This window comes from Caenorhabditis briggsae (genome assembly GCF_000004555.2).
Source record: "Caenorhabditis briggsae complete genome, chrV, whole genome shotgun sequence".
NCBI lineage: Eukaryota > Metazoa > Nematoda > Chromadorea > Rhabditida > Rhabditidae > Caenorhabditis > Caenorhabditis briggsae.
In genome coordinates this window covers 2,477,607-2,498,805 of record NC_013488.2, presented here as the reverse complement: position 1 = coordinate 2,498,805, position 21,199 = coordinate 2,477,607, and the positions used below count along the sequence as shown (strand labels likewise).

Below are 21,199 nucleotides of genomic sequence, written 5' to 3'. Positions count from 1 at the left end.
TGAGGTGCTGAATCTTTGGGATTTCTGGGGCAAAAAAATTTGGGGAAAAACATTTTTTTGGATGATTTTTATACCCGAATATGTACAAGAAGAGGGGGGCAAAAGCTCGGAACAAAAAGAAAAAAATTGGGACCAGAAAAAGAACAATTTAGCTAGCTTGATAGTACTCCTTCCACACGAATTTCTGTCGTTGGTTGTCTTCGGTGCACGTCTCCAGGATGACGTCGGAGCCCGATTCCGAGACGGTGACGCACATTCGTTTTGCGTTGTGTTGGATTTGTTGGGTGTTCTGGAATGTTTGGGAAAATCGATTTTTTTAACATGGTGCACGCTCTCCCACAGAACAATTCCGAACTGCAAATTAATTTTTGATCCACAGAAAAAAAGTTTGGCGCGATCACAATTGCAGGTCTAAACCATAATTTCAGAATTTTTTATCTGATTTTGTGGAGTTCCAAGATGATTCAAATGATTTTCAAAAAATTAATTAGTGGTTATAGATTCATGTATGGTCCTTTTCCGGAAGAAAAAATGTCAAAAATGGTCATTTTTGAAAGTTTTTTACAGAAAAAACCTATCTCCTCTTTCAGTTTTTGTCATTTCTAGGAGTTCTATAGCTCAAAAAAACCGCAATTACTTTCTCTACATTTTCTATGGATGAATTTTTAATTTGTCTGATACAAAAAATTTAAAATTCAAAAACCTCATGAAATTGCACAAAATCGCATTTTTGCGTTTTTTTTCTGTAAAAAACTTTCAAAAATGACAATTTTTGACATTTTTTTCTTCCGGAAAACGACCATACATGAATCTATAACCACTAATTAATTTTTTAAAAATCATTTGAATCATCTTGGAACTCCACAAAATCAGATAAAAAATTCTGAAATTATGGTTTTAGACCTGCAATTGTGATCGCGCCAAACTTTTTTTCTGTAGATCAAAAATTAATTTGCAGTTCGGAAATGTTCTGTGGGAGAGCGTGTGGTGACATAATTTTTGATTTTTCTACGCCCATACCATTGTGGCCTAACTTTTGCAAGTTGATGTTTCTAGGCCTTCATTGTAAATGACTTAGAAGTGACCTGATATTCGCCTGGTTTGTTTTCTAGGCCATTTTAGCACGGTGGCCTAATTTTTTCAGCCTGCGTTTTCTAGGCCACTGTGTTAAATGGCCTAGAAATGACCTGATATTTACCTGGTATGGTTTCTAGGCCCTTTCAAGATAGTGGCCTAACTTTTACTAGTTGATTTTTCTAGGTCACCATGGTAAATAGCGAAGAAATTACTTGATATTCACCTGGTATGGTTTCTAGGCCATTTCAAGATAGTGGCCTAACTTTTGCAAGTTGAGTTTTCTAGGCCTCCATTGTAAATGACCCAGAAATGACTTGATAATCACCTGGTTTGTTTTCTAAGCGATTCCAACATGATGGCCTAACTTTTTCAGTCTGAGTTTTCTAGGCCACTGTATTAAATGGCCTAGAAATGACCTGATATTCATATGATTTGATTTCTAGGCCATTTTAAGATGGTGGCCTAACTTTTGCAAGTTGATTTTTCTAGGCCAAATTGTTCTACAGTTTGCTCTTTTTCTATTTTTTTTCAAATCCGCAATTTTTGTATATAATCATTTCCAGAATTGTCTGGCTCAAAATTTTAAGCTCCGAAGTGAAGAATTGGACATTTTGAGTCTATTTTCAGCACCCAAAAATTTGAGTTTTCACGATTTTTTAGCATTCAGAATAGTCAAAAATCCGTATTTTTGGCGTTTTCTCTGTCAAAATATGGATTTTTGAGCCTATTTTCAGCCAAAATCACTGGATTTTTCACAAATTTTTGGTCAATTTTTCCGCTTCTTTTCTTCATTTGTCACCGAATTTGCCTCTAAAGGTAATCCAAACACCTACCCTATCATAAATCCAATTTCCATTCACCGTTCCCTTGACACAGTGATTCGCCTGAATCCGAATTCCATTCGCCGTCAAACACCACTCTCCTTGTGCCATTTGTCCTTGAACATTGAGTCGAATCAACTGATTTCCACCGTATCCATGACACCCGGAAGCCCCTAATGGTCCAGGAATACCACCCATTCGGTCCAAACACTTTCCAGTTGCCGGATTTCTAGCTTCTCCCCAGACGTCGTTTGGCGGAAGAAGTGGATAGCTTTGAAGGACGTCGTACGCGACGTTTTCCATGTACCATTTGAACGATTTGCATTGGAGCTTATCGCGGAGAGCCAGCTGGGCGGAGATGTCTCCCGGGTTGACATGAGCGGCTTGTGGTTCGCGGGTTAGGTAGTATTTCGAGTAGTCGTCCATCCACGTCTTCACAACTCGCATCATGTTCTGAAATATTGGGATCTTAAGGATCTAGGTATCTCAGAAATCTAAGAATTTCAGATTCCAAAAAATTTAAGAATCTAAGAATCCTGACAATCAAAATTTTATAATTTCAGAATCTCAGAATCATAGAGAAATGTACATCCTTTTTTGGATCTTTTCAGGCTATTTTAGACTAATTTCAGGCCTATTTCAAGCTATTTTTAAGTCATTTTAGGCCAGTTTAGTCTAACTTTAAGGTCATTTTAGGCTATTTTCAGGTCATTTCAGGCCAATTTTAGGTTAATTTTAGGCTTATTTTGGGCTTATTTCATGCCTTTTTGAGAATTTTGGCACATTTACGCTATTTTAGGCTCGCTATTTATTGTGGGAGAATACCCCCCCCCCCCCATTGACCGAATTAGCCTAATTAGCCTTCCAAACTTTCGCAATTGTCGAAAAACCCACTCACAATAGAAATAACCGGTTTGCCAGAGAACTTTCCAAAACCATAAGGCATATGACTACGGTAGACGTGTCCAACATGAGAGCAAGGCACAAAAACGATACCACCTCCACATTGCCAAATCTTGAAACTCAGCTCGTACTGCTCACCACCCCAAATTTGAAGTCCCTCGTCGTAATAGCCCAACTCTTTGAACCATAATCGATTGATAGCGAATAGTCCACCAGCATGGGTTGGGGATCTGAATGGCTGGCTAGTGTGTTTCCTGTGACCCGATTCTCTTTCCGTTATCTGCGTCTCCTTGTACAGTAATCCCCACTCAAAGATTCCCGAGTGATGAGCATTGGGGCTACCGTACACACTTCGATACTCCCACGAATTCGAGTCGATGCCGTCGATCACAGGCACTGTCATCACTTTTCGATTCTGTTTGATTGGCGCTAGAAGTGGTGGCAGCCAGTTGGTGTTGACTTCACAGTGAGCGTCGAGGAAGAGGACGACTTCTCCAGTTGAGTGTTTGGCTCCGATGGAACGGGCGTTGATGAGACCTTCGCGTTGTTCGGTGCGCACGACGATGACTTTTCCGTTGAAGCGAGTCACGTATTTGTCGAGTTTTTCTTTGAGATGTGCTGGAAAATGAGGATATTAGCATGCTTGCGACACCGTTTTCTTCAGAATTTCCTCAGACTGAGCACAGATTTTTCAGCAAAAAGTATTGAAATTAGCAGGGTTCGGGAGGTTGGAGAAGTGTGGAAACGCTGAGATTTAAGAATCTAGGTTACTGTAAATGCTCTAATAAAAGCACCTCCCAAACCGTATATTTTGAGCTCAATTATCTCGGTTCCTGTGTAAGACATCAGACAATTTTTTAACTGATAAATTATCTATCATAATATCATCAATATTTCATCAGTTGACAAACTCCTGATATCTTTCATGGGAACCGAGATAGTTGAGCTCAAGTTTGACGATTTGGTTGGGATTCTATTAGAGCGTTTACATTATGAGAATTCCAGGAATCCATGAGGCCTAGGTATTCCAAAATTTTAAATTTTGAAATCTGAAGGAGAATCTACAAGAATCTGCAAACAAGAGTTTTGGGATTCTAGAATCTTCTAGACACTAAGGGGAGTGTCTGACACTTCTCAAAACGGTCATTCTAGTAGGATTCATAAATTTTTGTATTAAAATTTTATGATTTTGACTGAAAAAAGCTTTGATGGCCTAGAAATCCTCAATTCGTCCAGCCGAATTATTATTGTAAAATTTTTCAAAGTACCGTAAAACCTGTATTAGAAGGGCCGCCCCTTCTATTGTTCCAAGGTACCTCCGGAGGGCCCTTCCATTACAAAGGCCCTTCAATTAGAGGGTGCCCTTCTATTTTTCCAGTCATTTTTCCCGAAAAATTTCATCGAAAAATTCGTCGAATTTCCGTTCAAAAGTCATGAAAATCTGTCAATTTCACCAAAATTGATCAAGTTATTGAGCAAAAAAGTTGTTTTTCAATAAATTTCTATTAAATTTTAGAATTCCCGGTATATTTTTCACTAAAAACGTACGGAAATTTTTTAATTTCATGACTATTTTGAAGGGGGTCCTTCTTTGCAGGAGCCCTTCTATTACGGGGGCCCTTCTATTAGAGAGGCCCTACTATTTTTCCAAACCCCTTTCGGTGGGGCCTTCTTTTAGAGGGGCCCTTCTTTTAAAGGGGCCTTCTAATACAGGTTTTAGGGTATTCACTTCAGGGCCTGCAAAACTAGAAAATTTCCAGAAATCCCAAAGTCTCGGAATCTCCGGATTTTAAATTAGAAAGTTTCGAAATTTAGAATTTAGAATAACAGAAACTGAGAATTTCAGAATATCCTATTCTGAAAGTCTCTGAATTTCAGAGTATCCGGATCTCCAAGTCTCCGATTTTCAGAATTTCAGAAGCTCGGAATCTCAGAATTTCAGAATCTAAGTAACTCAAAATTTCAGAATTTCAAAACTCACGCTTATCAGAATCATCATCAACCATCACAATTTGCTCAATCAACTCAGGCGGTGATCTCAACAAAACCGAGTGCACAGTCCTTAACAACGGCGTCCATCCCTCGTTATGAAATACGATAACCACAGAAACAGTCGGCAGGTTCTCCGGATAATCCCAGTGCTTACACTCCTTTGGCCGAATATCCGGAATCGTTCGATTCATTGAAATCATATCCGAAACATAGGTATTAAAGCCGAATTCCTTTTCGGCCGCCCGTCCGGCCGCCATTCCTTCCTCGTCTGTGACTGGAACCGGCCGCCCGTGCTCTCCTGGTTGATTTGATGGAATTTCTGCGGTTTTTGGCTCGTAGTTTCCGAGTTCTCCATCACGGAAAATCGTATTCGGGTCTGGTCCACCGGGTAGCTCCTTGTTGATTATGGTGTCTAGATCATCGAATTTCAAAGCAGCACTGTTGGAATCCAAAGAGGAGAAGTTCTGAAAAAATGGAAAATTCGGAAAATAACGGAATTTTCAGAGATTTTGAAAAAATACGAAAATTTTCTTAGTTAAAAAAACAATGATTTTTCAGGATTTGAAATTTAAAACGACAAAAAGCAGGCTTTTTTTTTGACAGATTTTCTTGAATTTTTCAGCAAAAATGACTTTTTTAGGTCAATTTTTGAAAAATTTGAAAAAAAAATGAAAAAAATCGAAAAATTAAAAACTTCCGAAAAACTCGATTTTTTATCATTTTTCGGGCTCAAACGGTTTCTCTAGTCCTTTTTAAGCTCTAGGCCATCGCAATTTTCTTATTTTTTCAACTTCTTCTTCTAATTTTTCGACATTTTTTGAGGATTTTTTCAATTTTTCTCACCTTTCCTCTACTATTATACACAAAACCGAACAACACTAACACTCCTAGGATGATGTACGTCGCTACCCGGCATCCTCTGAAAAAAATTGAATTGAAAAATTTTGAAAAATAAAAAAAAAGGAAAATAACCTTTGCCTCCATAATCTCTGCACTTGTAGCTTTTTCCGAGCGATAAACATCGTTGGTTTATACCCTGAAAATCGAAATTTTCAAATTTTTTTATCCCAAAAACCAATTTTTCGTCATAAAATATCCATTTGAGCTCTAGAACTCTCCCTAACCTCTAAATGTGTTGGCAATTCTGACTTCGCCCACTTTTTTGCACCGGTGCGGCGCGCCTTTTCGCAAGTGTGCGGCACACTACGACACTCCGATATCCCGCGGATTTTGCCTTTTTTCAACGGCTTTTTCGGCGTTTCCGATGCTAATTGAACAATTTTCTAGGTCAATTGAACGATGAAAGTGCCCGTCAGAAGTCTACTCGCACTGCGGAAAACATCCACGACGTCGGTGGCCGCTGTGGAAAGTGAGGCATCGAAAAAGGAAATTTTGAAAATTGAAATTAAAAAATAAAGGATTCGAAGGCTTTATAGGTAGAAAAGTGCGCAAAAAAAGCTGGAGAATAATAGAAAATTGCTTTTTCTCGAAGATTTTTGGGGAGAGGGCTAAAAATTTGATTTTTCTTCAAAATCTCTAAAAATTCCTTTTTCTGGTGTAAATGAAGTAATTTTCCGAATTTGAAGTCGAAAAACCTAAGAAAATTTGGATTTTCCAGGAGAGAGAAGCAAATATTCGCTGAAAATCTGGAATTTTGAATTTCAGGCTATTTTTCTTCCTATAGAATCTGTATTTGAGTTTTCTCGCACTATAACGATTTTTACCGAAAAATCCAACTTTTTTCATCAGAAAAACCCAAAAATCCCAATTTCCAGCTCTAAAAAAATTCGAATTTTTCAGAAACTCCTTCACCAATTCTCTCTTCCGAATTCTTCGATCACATCCGTCATCAAGTTTATGGCGATGCGAAAAAAGTGGACAAAATTGTGGTGACAGTGAAAAATGTGGATGACCCCCGACCGGTGCTCGTCAATCGCAATGTTTCGACCGCTTTTCACTGCTTTAATCGTAATTTTTCACTGAAAATCGTCCTAAACCTCTGAAATTCCTTCCAGACCTCTCCAAACAATTCGCCGACGACGCGGTGCTCGTCGAGGTGACACCATCAGTGGGCGGAGCCTATTTCTCTAGTGTCAATCAGCCGATCGCCGACCAATCAGAGATCACAAGAATCGGATTCGATACGCGGGAGCATGTGAATCTGGTGAATGAGGCGTATTGGAGATCGTGCTCTCTGGTCACTGCCGCCTTTTTGAGAGAAGCGCTCAGTGGTGACGTGGATTTTGGTTTTCCAGTGGACAATATTCAGAATGGTTTCTTTTCTGTGGCAGTCAAAGGGTTGGATGGAAATGTTTTCACACCGGTGAGTGCTGAAAATGCTCAAAAATCTTTCAGAAATGACCTAAAATGGACTGTAAAGGAAACGAAATTCGCTAGAAAATTATTTTAGTATTGATTTAAATACCTTAAAATTGACTAAAATTCACCGTAAAACTTGTATTAGAAAGACCCCTCTAATAGAAGGGCCCTCCGTGACGGGCTCGGAAAAATAGAAGGGCCCTTTGTGAGGAAGAACCCCCTTCAAAATGTGTTTTGAATCAGAAAGTTTCCGTTCTTTTTCAGCGAAAAATATTCCGGGAACTCCAAAATTTAATAGAAATTTGCTGAAACTCTATTTTTCGATGAAATTTTTGATATATTTTGTGGAAATTGGCATATTTTCATGAATTTCGAAGCTAAATTTCGGAAAAACAGGCCGGAAAAAAAGAAGGGCCCCCCTCTAATTGAAGGACTCCTGCTATAGAAGGGCCCTCCGGTACCATGGAACGATAGAAGGACCGGCCCTTCTAATACAGGTTTTACGGTAACTAGTTTTTTCTCAAAAAAGTCCTTCCGAAGTTGAAAGTTTTTGATGTTCGGATTTTTAAAATTTTTCAATTTTCCAGGACGAGCTAAACACAATCAATCGATTCGGCAAGACGTTCATCCGTGAGGAGAAGCCGTTCGAAACCCTCTCCATCCCTCAATCAGTATCAGAAGAATCCGGAATTCAAGGCGATCATCTCGTTCGAATCGGCCGTCAAGTTTTCGCCACAAACGGTCCCGTCATCCGATCCACCCGTCAAATCGGCCGTTTTTCGATTTTCAAATCCAAAATCGATGATTCAGAAGTGATCGTTGGAGGTGTTTCGATTCCACACTGTCAGCCGACGTCGTCGTATTCATGGAGTCTCATCGCGAAGAATGCCATGCAGAAATTTAGTAGAACTCAATAATTATCTATATTTTAGAAGTGTATAGAAATTCTTCTTTGTTTTGTTACTTTATTTTTCGTTATGAATCCCAAAAAAGCCTTGAAAATCCATTTTTTTTGCTCGAAAATAAGGCAATTTTTAGCATCTAAAAGTCAAGCTTTCACTCAGAAATGCTATTATTCATGCGAAAAATTGGAAATTTTCAACCTCAAAATTCGAATTTTGGAAAATAGGAAAAGTTGGAAGTTCCAGAATTCAAATTCTGAAAATTGTGGATTCTACTTTTTCAATTTGAAGAAAATAGTCCTAAAAAGTGATCCAAAATGTTTCGAAATGTCTGAAATTTTTAGAAACAAAAATAGAGCTTGTAGTTGACCACTTTTTTCTAGCTACCGTAGTTTTTGAGTTAAGCGCCTTTGAAGTAAGCAACATCAATATCAGTGCTAATTTTAGAACTTTTTGGTTACACATGGCATATCTCATTAGGATGAATTTTTACAAGGAAGTTGTCAATTACAAAAATGAAGATCTATTTTTGTTTAGTATTCCCTCCAATTTTCAGGCAAATCGGAAAATTCTGGAGTACTTTCGTAGACCTTGTAAGTTGGCTATTTTCCACTGAAACCCCTGAATATTAATACAAGGGACAAGGATAACAAAGCTTTATTGGAAATTCAAGGAGGACACTAACTGAGGCTTCCATTCGGTCGGGAATGTTAGCCGACCGACCGACCTCCGACCGACAGCCATCGATCGGAGCGGTGATTTCCTTCTCGGTGTCTTTGGGAGCTTCTGACGATAGAGATCCTTGGAATGCATGAATCTCCCTGTCGATGCGCCATATTCTAGCAGATTTGGTGGTTCTGGAAAAAATAGTACAAAGATAAAAACATCAATTCATCCGACAAACCTTTATTTACTGGGCTGGGATATTCTTGACGTCTACAGTAGGAGTCCACGAAGTTATGGGGTTTTAATTCCCAGCCTATGGTTAGTAATATTGAAATAGGGCTAGTGTTGCCTCTTCCAGGAATTGAAAGAAGTCATCTTGAATTTCACGGCTCCAGGACACACGACCCACGACCCACGACCCACGACCCGGGGCCCAGGACCCAGGGCCCAGGACCCAGGACCCGAGACCCCAAGGATCTCAAGGATCCCAGGGATCCCAAGGATCCCCAGGATCCCAAGGATCCTAAGAATCCCGAGGATCCCAAGCATCCCAAGGGAATATCAACGAATATTCAACGAATTTTCAACGAAAATTTATAAGAAAAAAGTTAGGTCCACTGATTATGAATGAATTGAAAGTATGCGTCCTCTGACACTTGTATCTTTCGCTCCATTCGAGTCATTCGTTCATCGCGTTGCTGGAAATTTGAATGAAAATTGAACAATTAGTTTAGTTTGATTTGGTTGCATTTCCATTGTTATTATTACTCGGAACTATGCAAATTATTCAAATTTAATTAGGCAATTTTCATTTTGTTTTTCAAAACTCACTTTTCTTGAGAACCGGTATATGTAAGCAGGCATTATGAGAGAGTATAATGGAACAAAGTAGATGACTGAAAATTATTTTTTAAAGATTACCGTATGATTCCCTTAACTTTGATCCAATTTTTCTCTGTTCCTATGAGAGATATCGAAACTTTGTCAACTGGCAAAATGTAGTTGATATTATGATAATCATTTTGTCAGTTGACCCCTTTTTGATATCTTTCACAGAAAACGAAATAAATTGGCTTGAAAGGGGGAGGCCTTCTGTTACAGGTTTCACGGTTACCCCCAGACACCCCCAGACATTTTTAGAATTTCTATAAATTCCAAAAAATACAAAATTTCCAAAATTCCGCAATCCAAAAACACTACAAATTCCGAAAATTTAAAAGTTCGAAATTCCAAAAAATTCAAATCTTTCGGGAATTTCCTAAATTTTTCAAATATCCAAAAAATCGAAAATTCGAACGATTTGGAAGTTTCAAAAGTTCCAAATGCTCCGAAAGTTTCAAATTGCAAAATTCTAAAAATTTTCAAAAAATCGAAATTTTCGAAAAATCCGAAACTCCAAACATCAAAAAAATAGGAGAGGTAAATTCAAAATTTTCTAAAAATTCCTGAAATTTCGATTCCAAAATTTTTGAAATTCAGGTTTAGAATATCTGAAAAATACACTAAAAATTTCTGAAAATTTCTTCCAAAATCGAAAACTATGAAAATTTAAAAAAAAAACGTTTGAATTACCGTAAAACCTGTAATAGAAGTGCCCCCTGACTTTCAACTTTGAGCCCATTTATCTCGGTTCCTGATAAAGATGTAAAAAATGTGTCAACTAATAAATTGTTGCTGCTATCATGATAAACAATTTATCAGTTGACACATTTTTGATATCTTTATCAGGAACCGAGATAATTGAGCTCAAAGTTGAAAGTCAGGAGGCACTTCTATTACAGGTTTTACGGTAACATAAAAATCAAAAAATCAAAATATTCAAAACTTCCCAAAAAAAAACTCTGAAAACTCAAATTCCCAAAAATTCGGCAACTCCAAACTTTCAAAAATTCCAAAAATCGAACTTTTCAAGAATTTCTTAAAATTGCATTTCTTTGGTTTTCTGCCCTTGAGCTTGTGGTCGAATTATCAAAAATGCAGGACCTAAATAACTGAGCTCACCTTCAAAAAGAGCATAATACTCTGCCGAATCCATATGCTTTCCAATCAAATGAAACGGAATTCCCATTGTGAAATAAATCAAAATAAATATAAAATCACACTTCGTAAACGCTCTTAAAATATTCACAACATTCAAATTTTCCTCGATTTGATACTTCTGGCTCAAGTTGTTTGAGCTACTTCCAACTCGGATTTTCTGAAAAAATAACCTTATACAAGAAATTCTGAGATTACTGTGGATTACCCGATTGATACTCATAAGTCTGCCAAATTGGAAAAATGCAAGAACATTTGACAAAATTGCAACTGCCTCCGGTATGATCAGAAAATAGGGATCCGAAGATTGGCTTCCCGTGCAAAACTCTTGCGCGTTTTGAAAATCGAATTTGTAAAAAATCGCAAAAGTGGTCGCGCCGCCCATGAAGATTTGTCCCAGGATAAGCATGCAACCCAACGTTTTGTGACGATTTTCGTATTTTTTGTAGCTTTTTGTTGCTATCGTTCGCTCGATAACCATGAAAACCGTCGAGTAGCTGGCGCAGAATAATCCGAAAATGTAGGGGATTCGCGTGGAGAGACATCTGGAAATTGGTAAATTTAGACTCCAAATTTTGAAGGGGTGGTTGTCAAAAAGGTACCTCTGGATACTGGGAACTTTTTCACAAATTGGAATATGCGAAAAGTAGAGAAATAGGTCAGAACCATGTTGGAAGACTCTGGAATATCAATTTTTTTGGATTTATAGGATCAATTTGAAAGTTTTATTAATTTGAGATACTTAAAAAGCCAATAGATACGATCATTTTGAAATAGAGCATTTCGCAACTAGGCGTTTTAGAACCGGTAATTTAGCAAGTGACCACTTTGCAACCGGACGTTTTAAAACTTGCCATTTTGAAACCGATGAATTCGCAACTGACCGTATTACAACAAGAAATTTCAGAACTGCGACGTTTCAAAACAAGTTTAAGCACTAAGTCTTTTCGGAACCACTAAGTTCACAAACTGCAAAGTTCCAGAATCGCAAAGTTTTGAAATTGAGACGTTTCGGAAGCGCAGAGTAATTGACTGTTTTAGAACTTGGTCCTTTCGCAACCGATCGTTTAAGAACCGACCATTTTGCCACCAGACCTTTTAGAACCTGTCATTTCACAGTTAATCATTTTACAACGAACCATATCGACTAGGCCTTAGAACCGAAAATGATGCAACCGTTCTCAAACGCCTGGTTGCGAAATAGTTAGAAATTCCTTTTACGTACAGTACCGGTAAAAATGATATAGAAAACGTATTTTTCAGTTGATTTTCAACCTATTTCAAGGGTCTGGAACACGGCTGACAAGTTTCCAATCAATTTGAAAATTTTAAAGGGTAAAAAACAGACCTAGATTGAAAACTTTGCATTCACAGAATTTTTTGAGAACTTCTAGCAAACTTCTAGAGAACTTCTAGTTCAGCAGTTATTTTCCGATTTTTGAAGGATGCATGTTTTTCACGTTTTCAGTACAAACAAGGACCAAAACAATAGGGAGGGGTCTATCCAACGGTCAGAAAATCATCTCAAACGGACCATTTTCAACAAAGTTATGACGGTTTTTAGAGTGTGCTGCAAAACACCTCGCGAAGGTGAGAGGCGCAGAGACGCTGGACACTCTGTTTGTCTGCGCACTCCTCGCTTTGCACACCCTCTACGCGCTTAACTTTAAATGCGCATAACTTCCGTTAAACATGTGCGATTTCATCCGTGTTTTGACTGTTAGTTTTAAATGTTTTCTATTTTTTAGTATTTTTTTCGAATTTTCCTTTTTTCTGCCCATGTGTACTGAAAACGCGAAAAAAGTGCCTTTCAGAAATCGGCAAGTAACTGAAAAACTAGGAATTTTCAAAAAATTCTGTGAATGCAAAGTTTTCAATCTAGGTCTGTGTTACACCCTCCAAAATTTTCAAAATGATCGGAAACCTGTGAGCCGAGTTTCAGACTTCTGATAATGGTCAAAAATCAACTGAAAAATACGTTTTGTACATCTTATTGACCATCCTCTAAATCGTTCAAATTATCTCTAAATTGTTCAAAAATTGCTCAAATTATCTCTATATTGTTCAAATTGCTCTAATTAGTTTACCTCGCCACACAGTGAATAATCAAACAAAGACAGTGAAACGCAGAGATTAATCGGATATTAAAATGAAACAATTTAGAATTTTTGCATCGTTGAAACATGTGAAACAGCACTGGGATTGATATAGTCGATAGGATCAACATGAACGTTTCGACAAATGTCAAAATGTTCGAATCCACAATTTTCGCCACTAACTTCTTGTCGCATGCCATTCTTCGGTGGAAAAAATGAGAAGAAAAATGAGTAATGGAGTTAGTCCTAGTCAATAAAATTACAACGAATTCGACGGAATGTTTTGTATCCACTGAGTCAAGATTCTTGTCTGAAGGGGGTTTTTGATTGTTATTGAGTTACTGGGAAATGAAAATATTCGAGTTGTCGGCAGAAAAATATAATACTTCTCTAAAAATGGGAGCTATTCATTGAGGATTAGGCCCTGACGTCCGAAGAAGGCTCATGACGGATTATAGTGTCAAACAATACATGTTTTTCTTTTATGTTCGTTTTCAAATTCTGTGAAACTTAATTTCTGAGACAGACGCATTTTCAGACTAGAAAATCGAATTTGACATGTAATTATGATATTTTGTGTAGCAATTTTTTGCATGCGGGAGAAAGGAATAAACGTTAGATTCTTTGAAAGGAAGTGGAAAATCAAGAAATCAAAAAAACTGGATTCTCTGAAAAAAGATTCTAACCTAGTTCTGGTTGGGAAAATTAATGATTTAACAGGTTCCCAGGAAAATGGATTGAAAAAAAACAAGAAAGAAAAAGTGAAGCAAAAAGAAAAACACACAAAGATTCAGAAAAAAATATTTTAAATTTTTTCTCAAAGATAACGTACATGCAATTTGAGCTTAATTATCTCATTTCCCGTAAGAGTTATCAAAAATGTGTCAACTGATATAACGTTGGTGACAATATGATAAACATTTTATTAGTTAAAATTTTTTCGATATCTCTTACAGAAACCGAGATAAATTGTTTCGAAGTTGACGCACCCTTTTCCGTTCTTCTTTTTTCGATTATCTTGGTTAAGTCAAAACTCATGTATCTCAGTTCTTATGAAAGATAACAAAAATGTGTCAACTGACAAAATGTTTATCATATTATCAGCTACATTTTGTCAGTTGACAAAATTTCGATATCTCTCATAGGAACCGAGAAAAATTGGATCAAAGTTAAGGGACTCATACGGTAATCTTTAAAAATAATTTTCAGTCATCTACTTTGTTCCATTATACTCTCTCATAATGCCTGCTTACATATACCGGTTCTCAAGAAAAGTGAGTTTTGAAAAACAAAATGAAAATTGCCTAATTAAATTTGAATGGTTCGCATAGTTCCGAGTAATAATAACAAAGGAAATCAATCAAATCAAACCAAATAAATCTTTTAATGTTCATTCAAATTTCCAGCAACGCGACGAACGAATCATTCGAATGGAGCGAAAGATACAAGTGTCAGAGAACGTATATTTTTTAAACAAAAATGTGTCAACCAGAGATGTACGGAATGACTATTTTTGAGAAACGGAATCCGGAAACTGGAATCTGAAATAAAATAATTTTCCCGAGATCCGGAATTGGGAATTTTGAGGTCTCCGATGGGCAGAAAAAAAATGTAAAAAACACATTTGGGCTTTATTTTCGCATTATTAGTCTCTGAAGTTCAAAAACGGCAGAGAATTCATGCAGATTAACACATTTTCTGAATACGGAATCCGGACAAAAATATTTTTCACGGAATTCGGAATCCGGAATCCGGAATGAAAAAAAGCACGGAATCCGGAATCCGGACATCTCTGGTGTCAACTGATAAAATGTTGCTGATAATACGATGAATATTTTATCAGTTCACATTTTTTTATGTGAAATTTTATAAGAACCGAAATAATTAAGCTCAAAAATGAGAACGTATTGGGTGGCGTTTTAATAAAGTCATAACTGCCAATGTACCCCATTTCCTCACCCCGTCCCAATTTGAAAATCTCCTTGATTCTTCTATTTCTCGCTACTAGCTATTATCCTTATTTTTAACACATGTATTTTACTGTATATAATTCCTCCCTTTTCCATTATTCTTCTTTTTTTAACTTATTAAGCGCTCCTCGTGAGGGGGGCTGCCTTTTTCTTATGTACCGTTTGTCACCGCTCTGAAAATAAATAAATCTAATCTAATCTAAGAAGCACAGGAAAAAAACACAAACCAAAAAAAAACGACGGACCAAAAAATCATGATCCCGTGTAAGAAATCTTCGACCGGAAAAATTCAAATTGTGCGAAACAATAAAAAACAACGAATTCATTACAAAAGTACATAATCCTTAAGAAGCGTTTGGTGTGTATTTACTAGTGTTAATTGGCGCGACTCCGTTCTTCCCAATTAAAACTTTACAAATAATTATCGCCTCAATAACAAATCCAAAGTTCTTGCATAACGCACTCAATGGCCCAACAGTTTCAAAATTGACAGCTGGAAAATGAGTGAACAGAAATGAGGGAAGTATATCGAATGCGAAAATTATGACAGTATCCAATAGGGATATTCTAGTGGTCTAAAAAATTTTTTTTGCATCAATTTTTTGTATCAATTATTGCGTCAAGTTACTCTAGAAATCCTTTTATTCGTCTGATTCTTGGAAAGACGACTCCAGACAAACAGTCGAAAGCATAACACCCCAGATGATAGGCCGATTGAGAAGTAGCCGATCTAAAAATCTTTTTTTGTTTATCACTGATATCAATCTAATCACAAACCTGCTCGAACCACAGCCAATAGTCATGATAGCACTTGTTCACTGAGCATCCCAAATGCAGGCAACTCGTCGGAATATCAATTTCAAATTGGCAAAATTTGAAAAGAATTATTTGCTCGAAAATTGCATACACAAAAAGTGAGAGGAATATGCTTAAATTGGGCAATTTGGATCTGTTCTTGTGATAGAAAATCGGAAAGTAAGATGCGCAAAGTCTGTCGATGATGATAAAGAACACGAGAAAAACTCGGATAGATCCGAGGTTATAGGTTGGCCAGGCAATATAAAATGACAAGTTTTTGACTACAGTATCCGGAGAGACTACGCGAATTAGAAAGTAAGTTAGGTTAAAGCAATCTGAAAAGAATACTTTAAGCTGTTCAAAAACGTATTTTTCAATTGATTTTCGGCAATTTAAACCATTTTCAGAAATCTGTAGCTCGGCTGTCAAGCTTTCAGTCACTTTCAAAATTGTGGAGGGTGTAAAACAGACCTAAATTGAAAACTTTGCATTTACAGAGTTTTTTGAGAACCTCTAGATCATCAGCTATTTTCCGATTTTTGAAGGATGCATGTTTTTCCCGTTTTCAGTACAAACAAGATCCAAAACAAGGGGGAAAGGTCTATCTAACGGTCAGAAAATCATCTCAAACGGACAATTTTCAACAAAGTTATGACGCAAAACACCACTCTGCGTGTCTGCGCACTCCTCGCTTTGCACAGCCTCTACGCGCTTAACTTTAAACATGTGCGATTTCACTCGTGTTTTGAATGTTAATTTTAAATGTTTTCTATTTTTAATTTTTTTTTCCGAATTTTTGAAAATCCACCCGCCCCACTCTTTTTTGTGCCCATGTGTACTGAAAACGCAAAAAAGTGTCTTTCAGAAATCGGCACGTAACTGAAAAACCAGGAATTTTCAAAAAATTCTGTGAATGCAAAGTTTTCAATCTAGGTCTGTTTTACACCCTCCAACCTTTCAAAGTGATCGGAAAATGGACAACCGAGCTCCAGACTCCTGGAAATTACCTAAGATCCATTGGAAAATATGGTACTGTGAATATCTGAAACTTACTACAAAGCGCGTAAACCACATCCACTGCAAACCTTGAATAGATAAGAGTCATATCAGATTTTTTCTGGGCTTTCTTCAAACAGAAAATAGCCAAAAGAATGTAAGAATTCAAGTAAAAAGTATTCAGGGATAGGAACAAGGCTGATGAAGCCGTTATCAAAACCGGGACATACATTTTTCAACAAAATGAGGAAGAAAACGAAATATTTCAAAACTAGATAATGATGTAAGCCTTCGACTTCACACTCCAATGAGCGCACATGAGCTCTAATGTGCAGAACAACGTGGGTGCGGAATTCGTTTAATCAATGTTCTCAAAATATTTCATTCAAACTTATTAGGTCGGTACAATAACAGATCGAGAGATTCTAGTGACGGAGCCTGGTTGTACTTGCTGATTTTTACCAATTAGTACTCCACATGTAATGATCGATTCAATTACGAATCCAAAGTTTTTACAAAGAGCACTTAAAGGTCCAACAGATCGAAAGTTGACTTCTGGGAAGTTGCTCATCAGAAAAATGGGAAGAAGGTCGAAGACAAAAATGATGAATGAGTCGAGGAGCGAAATTCGAGTTGCCTGAAAAAATTGGGGAAATCTGGATTTGAAGTAATTAGGCTGTGGCTACGCGGCACCTCCAACTATGGGCCCTCATCTCCTCAAAGGCATACTTGTAAAATTCCGGGCCGGCCCGGAAGGCTCGGTATCAAAAATCCTGTATTTTTGAGCCAAATTTTGAGCTCAGGGCCCCCCTTATGTGTTTTTTGAAATTTCCAAAACTTGTGAAATGACGGGCCCGCGGGTCGGGCCGGGCCTCCGAAATTCGGAAAAAAAGCACAGCACGGCCCGGCGCGGTCCGTTACAAGTATGCTCAAAGGGCTTATATAAACTGGGCTAAGTGCTTAATGTCTCCCCTCTTTTAATACATTTACCGTATACCAAGTAGTCACAATGGTAGTTCAGGGAGCGAAGAGGACAAAGTGAGTGCCCGCTCAAATTGGATAATAAATTAAAGTCAAAGATTTCCAGTTTTCTAATGAGAACGGGAACTAGATTGTCTTGTCATAGTGTAGCGGATGTCTCAAACTACAGTACCAATCTATGAGATATACAAAAACGAATTGTTCAGTTGATTGTCATCTTTTTCTAGAGTCTGGAGTTCGGCTGTCCAGTGTTCGATCACTTTGACAATGTTGGAGGTTGTAAAACAGATCTAGATTGAGAACTTTGCATTTACAGAATTTTCTGGAAATTCCTAGTTTTTGAGCTGTTTGCCGATTTCTGAAGGACACCTGTTACTTTCACGTTTTCAGTACAAAAACAGGCCAAAAAGGGGTGTTTCTCAGAATTGAGCAAATAGCTGAAAAACTAGAAACTTTTAAAAAATTCTGACAGCCGAGCTCTAGAATTCTGAAAATGGTCTAAATGGCTGAAAATCAACTGAGCAATATTTTTTGTAAACATATATATATATATATATATATATCTTATTGACCGGTACTGTAGATATACTCACTCTCGATATTGTCTGATTGTTAGTAGAGTGTGAGCAATTGTTCCAAACGAACAAGCGGAAGCATAATAGCACAGATAATGTACCCACACAAAAATGCATTATCTCAAAACCTATGGTTTTATTATTTTCTAAACCCTAACAAACCTGCTCATAATACTCCCAATAGTCGTGATAACAAGGGTTTGTAGTGCATCCAAAGTTTGCACAACTCAACGGAACATCAATGATAAATGCGCAAATTCCAAACAAGATGTATTGCTCAAAGAGCACGTAGGCAAAAATATAGATTGAAACTGCCAAAAGAGGAAATTTGGATCTGTGAAGGTGATAGATAATAGGAATGCAGGTTGCTAAAACTCGGTCAATAGTTATAAAAAGGACGGTCCATGATCGAATGCTTCCAAAAATTAGGTTAGGCCAAGCGATGAAAAATGATAAATTCTTGACTACCAGGTCGGGAGATAGCATTCTGAGGATATTGTATGTGAAGTGGATTGTCGCTGAAAATGGTTTTTAGTCAGGTCAAAGTTAAGAGTCAAGAAACATGTGTTCTTACTAGCAAAGGAATAAAGCATGTCCACAGCGAACCTGAAATAGATCAAAAACAATCCAGAACTGTTCTTTGAGAATTTCGATTTACAAAAAACCATAAATAAAAGGTACAGATTAAGTAGGACATTAATGAATGAGAATACGAGAGCTGATAAGGAGACAGTGGTAATAATAGTTGACATTTTTAGAGAGAATGATCACAATTATTCTAGTTAGTCATGTCCGTTGTTGTGCTCTTAACAGTTGGATGAGCATTTTTCTAATTTCCTATTTCTGAACAGTGATACATAAGACTACGAATACGAAAAGCATGAAGCACGACATCTGAAAAGTCACGAACTAATCAATAGATCACTTTGTATCTTTTTTGACCAGGAAGTCTGTTTATTGTAGTCGTTGGAGAAAACTGATGTCTGAAATTGGAATTCTCACGTTTACAGAGCATGTGAGAGATGTGTCTCGGAAAAAAATTCGGGATTACTGTAAAAAATTCGGGATTACTGTAAAGAAAAAACTAATTCAATTTCCGATTTTTTTTTTGAATTTTTGAATTTCTGAATCTCTGAATTTCTGAATTTCTGAATTTCCGAATTTCTGAATTTCTGAATTTCTGAATTTCAAAATTTCTGAATATCTTAATTTCTAAATTTCTGAATTTCTGAATTTCTGAACTCCTGAATTTCTGAATTTCTGATTTTCCGAATTTCTGAATTTCAAAATTTCTGAATATCTGAATTTCTAAATTTCTGAACTCCTGAATTTCGGAACTTTTGAGTTTTTGAACCGATCAAATTTTGACCATTTACAATAATTTCAGGTCCCTCAAATTTTCAAATTTTCAGATTTCTGAAATCATAGACTTATAATTTTTTTTTTTCAAAATTCCCAATTGATCAAATTTATTCCAAAGCTCAAAAGGAGATACAAACGCACAAGTTATTACAATTATTATTATTACACAGAGAAAATTATTAGTAAATCAAACCAACGATTCGAAAAATTTGATTTCTTCGGCTCTCAACTGCAACACTTCACTCTCTTTCAACTGCTCATCCTCCTCTAACGGTTTCAGATTTTTCACAAATTCCAGAACTTTCTCCGAGAGACTAATGGGATTCAAATCAATCTTCATTTTTGGTACCAACGATTGGTTCTCCTCAAAAAACTTCTCAGTCCATTTGTTCCGTTGCTCAGCCAAAAATTCCAATTCTTTATTCTTCTCTCTCATTTCATGGATCGAATCAAACAAATCCAAAAGTGTCTTTCGAACTTCAATCTGATCCAAATCGTTTGTGGGTTTTGGAGATTCCCAAGAATCGCCGGATTCTGAATTTTCAGAATTTCCCGAATCCTTAAAGTCCTTCGTCTTCTCATTCAACTTTTCATCAACTCCCGTTTGAATTCTCTTCTTTTTATATTGAGTTCGTGTCTTCAATTCTCTCTCCAACCTATTTTTCTCATCTCTCGCTTTTTTCAGCTCCTCGTCCCGTTTTTTCAGCATCTCCTTCAGTTTGATTTCGATGAAATTTGTGGATTCGTCAGCTTTGATGTATCTGTTTTGGCCGGAAATGAATGATGAGGTTTCGTGGAACATTTTCACCTGGAAATTAATATTTTGGAGATTCAGAGATTCAGAGATTCGAAGATTCTGAAATTCTGAGATTCTGAGATTCTGAGATTTGAGATTCTGAGATTCTAAGATTCTGAGATTTTGTGATTCTGAGATACTGAAATTTTGAGATTCTGCGATTTTGAGATTCTGAGATTCTGAGATTCTGAGATTCTGAGATTCTGAGATCCTGAGATTCTGAGATTCTGAGATTCTGAGATTCCGAATTCCGAGATTCCGAGATTCCGAGATTCTGCGATTTTGAGATTTTGCGATTCCGAGATACTGAAATTCGGAGATTCCGAATTTTCAAAATTAAAAAAAAAGTTTAAAAAATATTTCGAAAATTGCATAAAACGCATAATAGTTTTGAAAGTTGATTATTTGAAAAAAAAAAAACGTCGGAAAATAAGATAAAATATGGTTTGGAAAATCAGAAAAAACTGTTAAAAATGAAAAAGAGTGATCTTTTTGAAAATCAATAAAAAACTGAAATTGCCGCATTTTTTACCCGGTAGGGCAAAATTTATATATTTTTTTGATCTACACAAAAGTTTCCTTTTTTTCGAGTTATACTTCTCAACAAAAAAATCAGAGAAGTTTCAAAAATTTCAAAATTTTCAGAATTTCAGTATTTCAGAATTTCAGAATCTCAGAATCTCAAAATCTCAGAATCTCAAAATCTCAGAATCTCAGAATCTCAGAATCTCAGAATCTCAGAATCTCAGAACCTCAGAATCTCAGAATCTCAGAAACTCGGAATCTCAGAATTTCAAAATCTCAGAATCTCAGAATCTCAAAATCTCAGAATCTCTAAATCTCAGAATCTCAGAATCTCAGAATCTCAGAATCTCAAAATCTCAGAATCTCAGAACCTCAGAATCTCA

The 21,199-nt window shown here is 36.8% G+C and overlaps 4 protein-coding genes across 4 annotated transcripts; 1 reads left to right on the top strand and 3 right to left on the bottom strand.

Moving 5' to 3' along the window:
* Positions 1-148: 148 nt before the first annotated feature.
* Cbr-gly-7 lies at positions 149-5,815 on the bottom strand (the record flags this gene model as incomplete). Its single annotated transcript, XM_045236716.1, has 6 exons — positions 149-289; positions 1,911-2,366; positions 2,797-3,419; positions 4,783-5,257; positions 5,637-5,712; positions 5,766-5,815. 6 exons carry the CDS (start codon positions 5,813-5,815, stop codon positions 149-151), a joined length of 1,821 nt encoding a protein of 606 aa, XP_045097398.1.
* A 277-nt stretch (positions 5,816-6,092) lies between these two features.
* Positions 6,093-8,029, top strand: Cbr-mrpl-39 (the record flags this gene model as incomplete). Its single annotated transcript, XM_002635567.1, has 4 exons — positions 6,093-6,162; positions 6,594-6,761; positions 6,809-7,116; positions 7,700-8,029. 4 exons carry the CDS (start codon positions 6,093-6,095, stop codon positions 8,027-8,029), a joined length of 876 nt encoding a protein of 291 aa, XP_002635613.1.
* A 1,259-nt stretch (positions 8,030-9,288) lies between these two features.
* Cbr-srab-16 lies at positions 9,289-13,013 on the bottom strand (the record flags this gene model as incomplete). The annotated part of the gene is made up of 6 exons (XM_002635566.1): positions 9,289-9,378; positions 9,512-9,576; positions 10,682-10,877; positions 10,926-11,262; positions 11,320-11,397; positions 12,805-13,013. 6 exons carry the CDS (start codon positions 13,011-13,013, stop codon positions 9,289-9,291), a joined length of 975 nt encoding a protein of 324 aa, XP_002635612.1.
* A 2,165-nt stretch (positions 13,014-15,178) lies between these two features.
* On the bottom strand, positions 15,179-18,873 carry Cbr-srbc-59 (the record flags this gene model as incomplete). The annotated part of the gene is given in 6 exon segments (XM_002635565.1): positions 15,179-15,358; positions 15,561-15,916; positions 16,980-17,214; positions 18,152-18,253; positions 18,296-18,664; positions 18,670-18,873. Coding segments are annotated over 6 exon segments (1,446 nt in total), but the record flags the coding sequence as incomplete, so codon positions are not given.
* Positions 18,874-21,199: the final 2,326 nt, after the last annotated feature.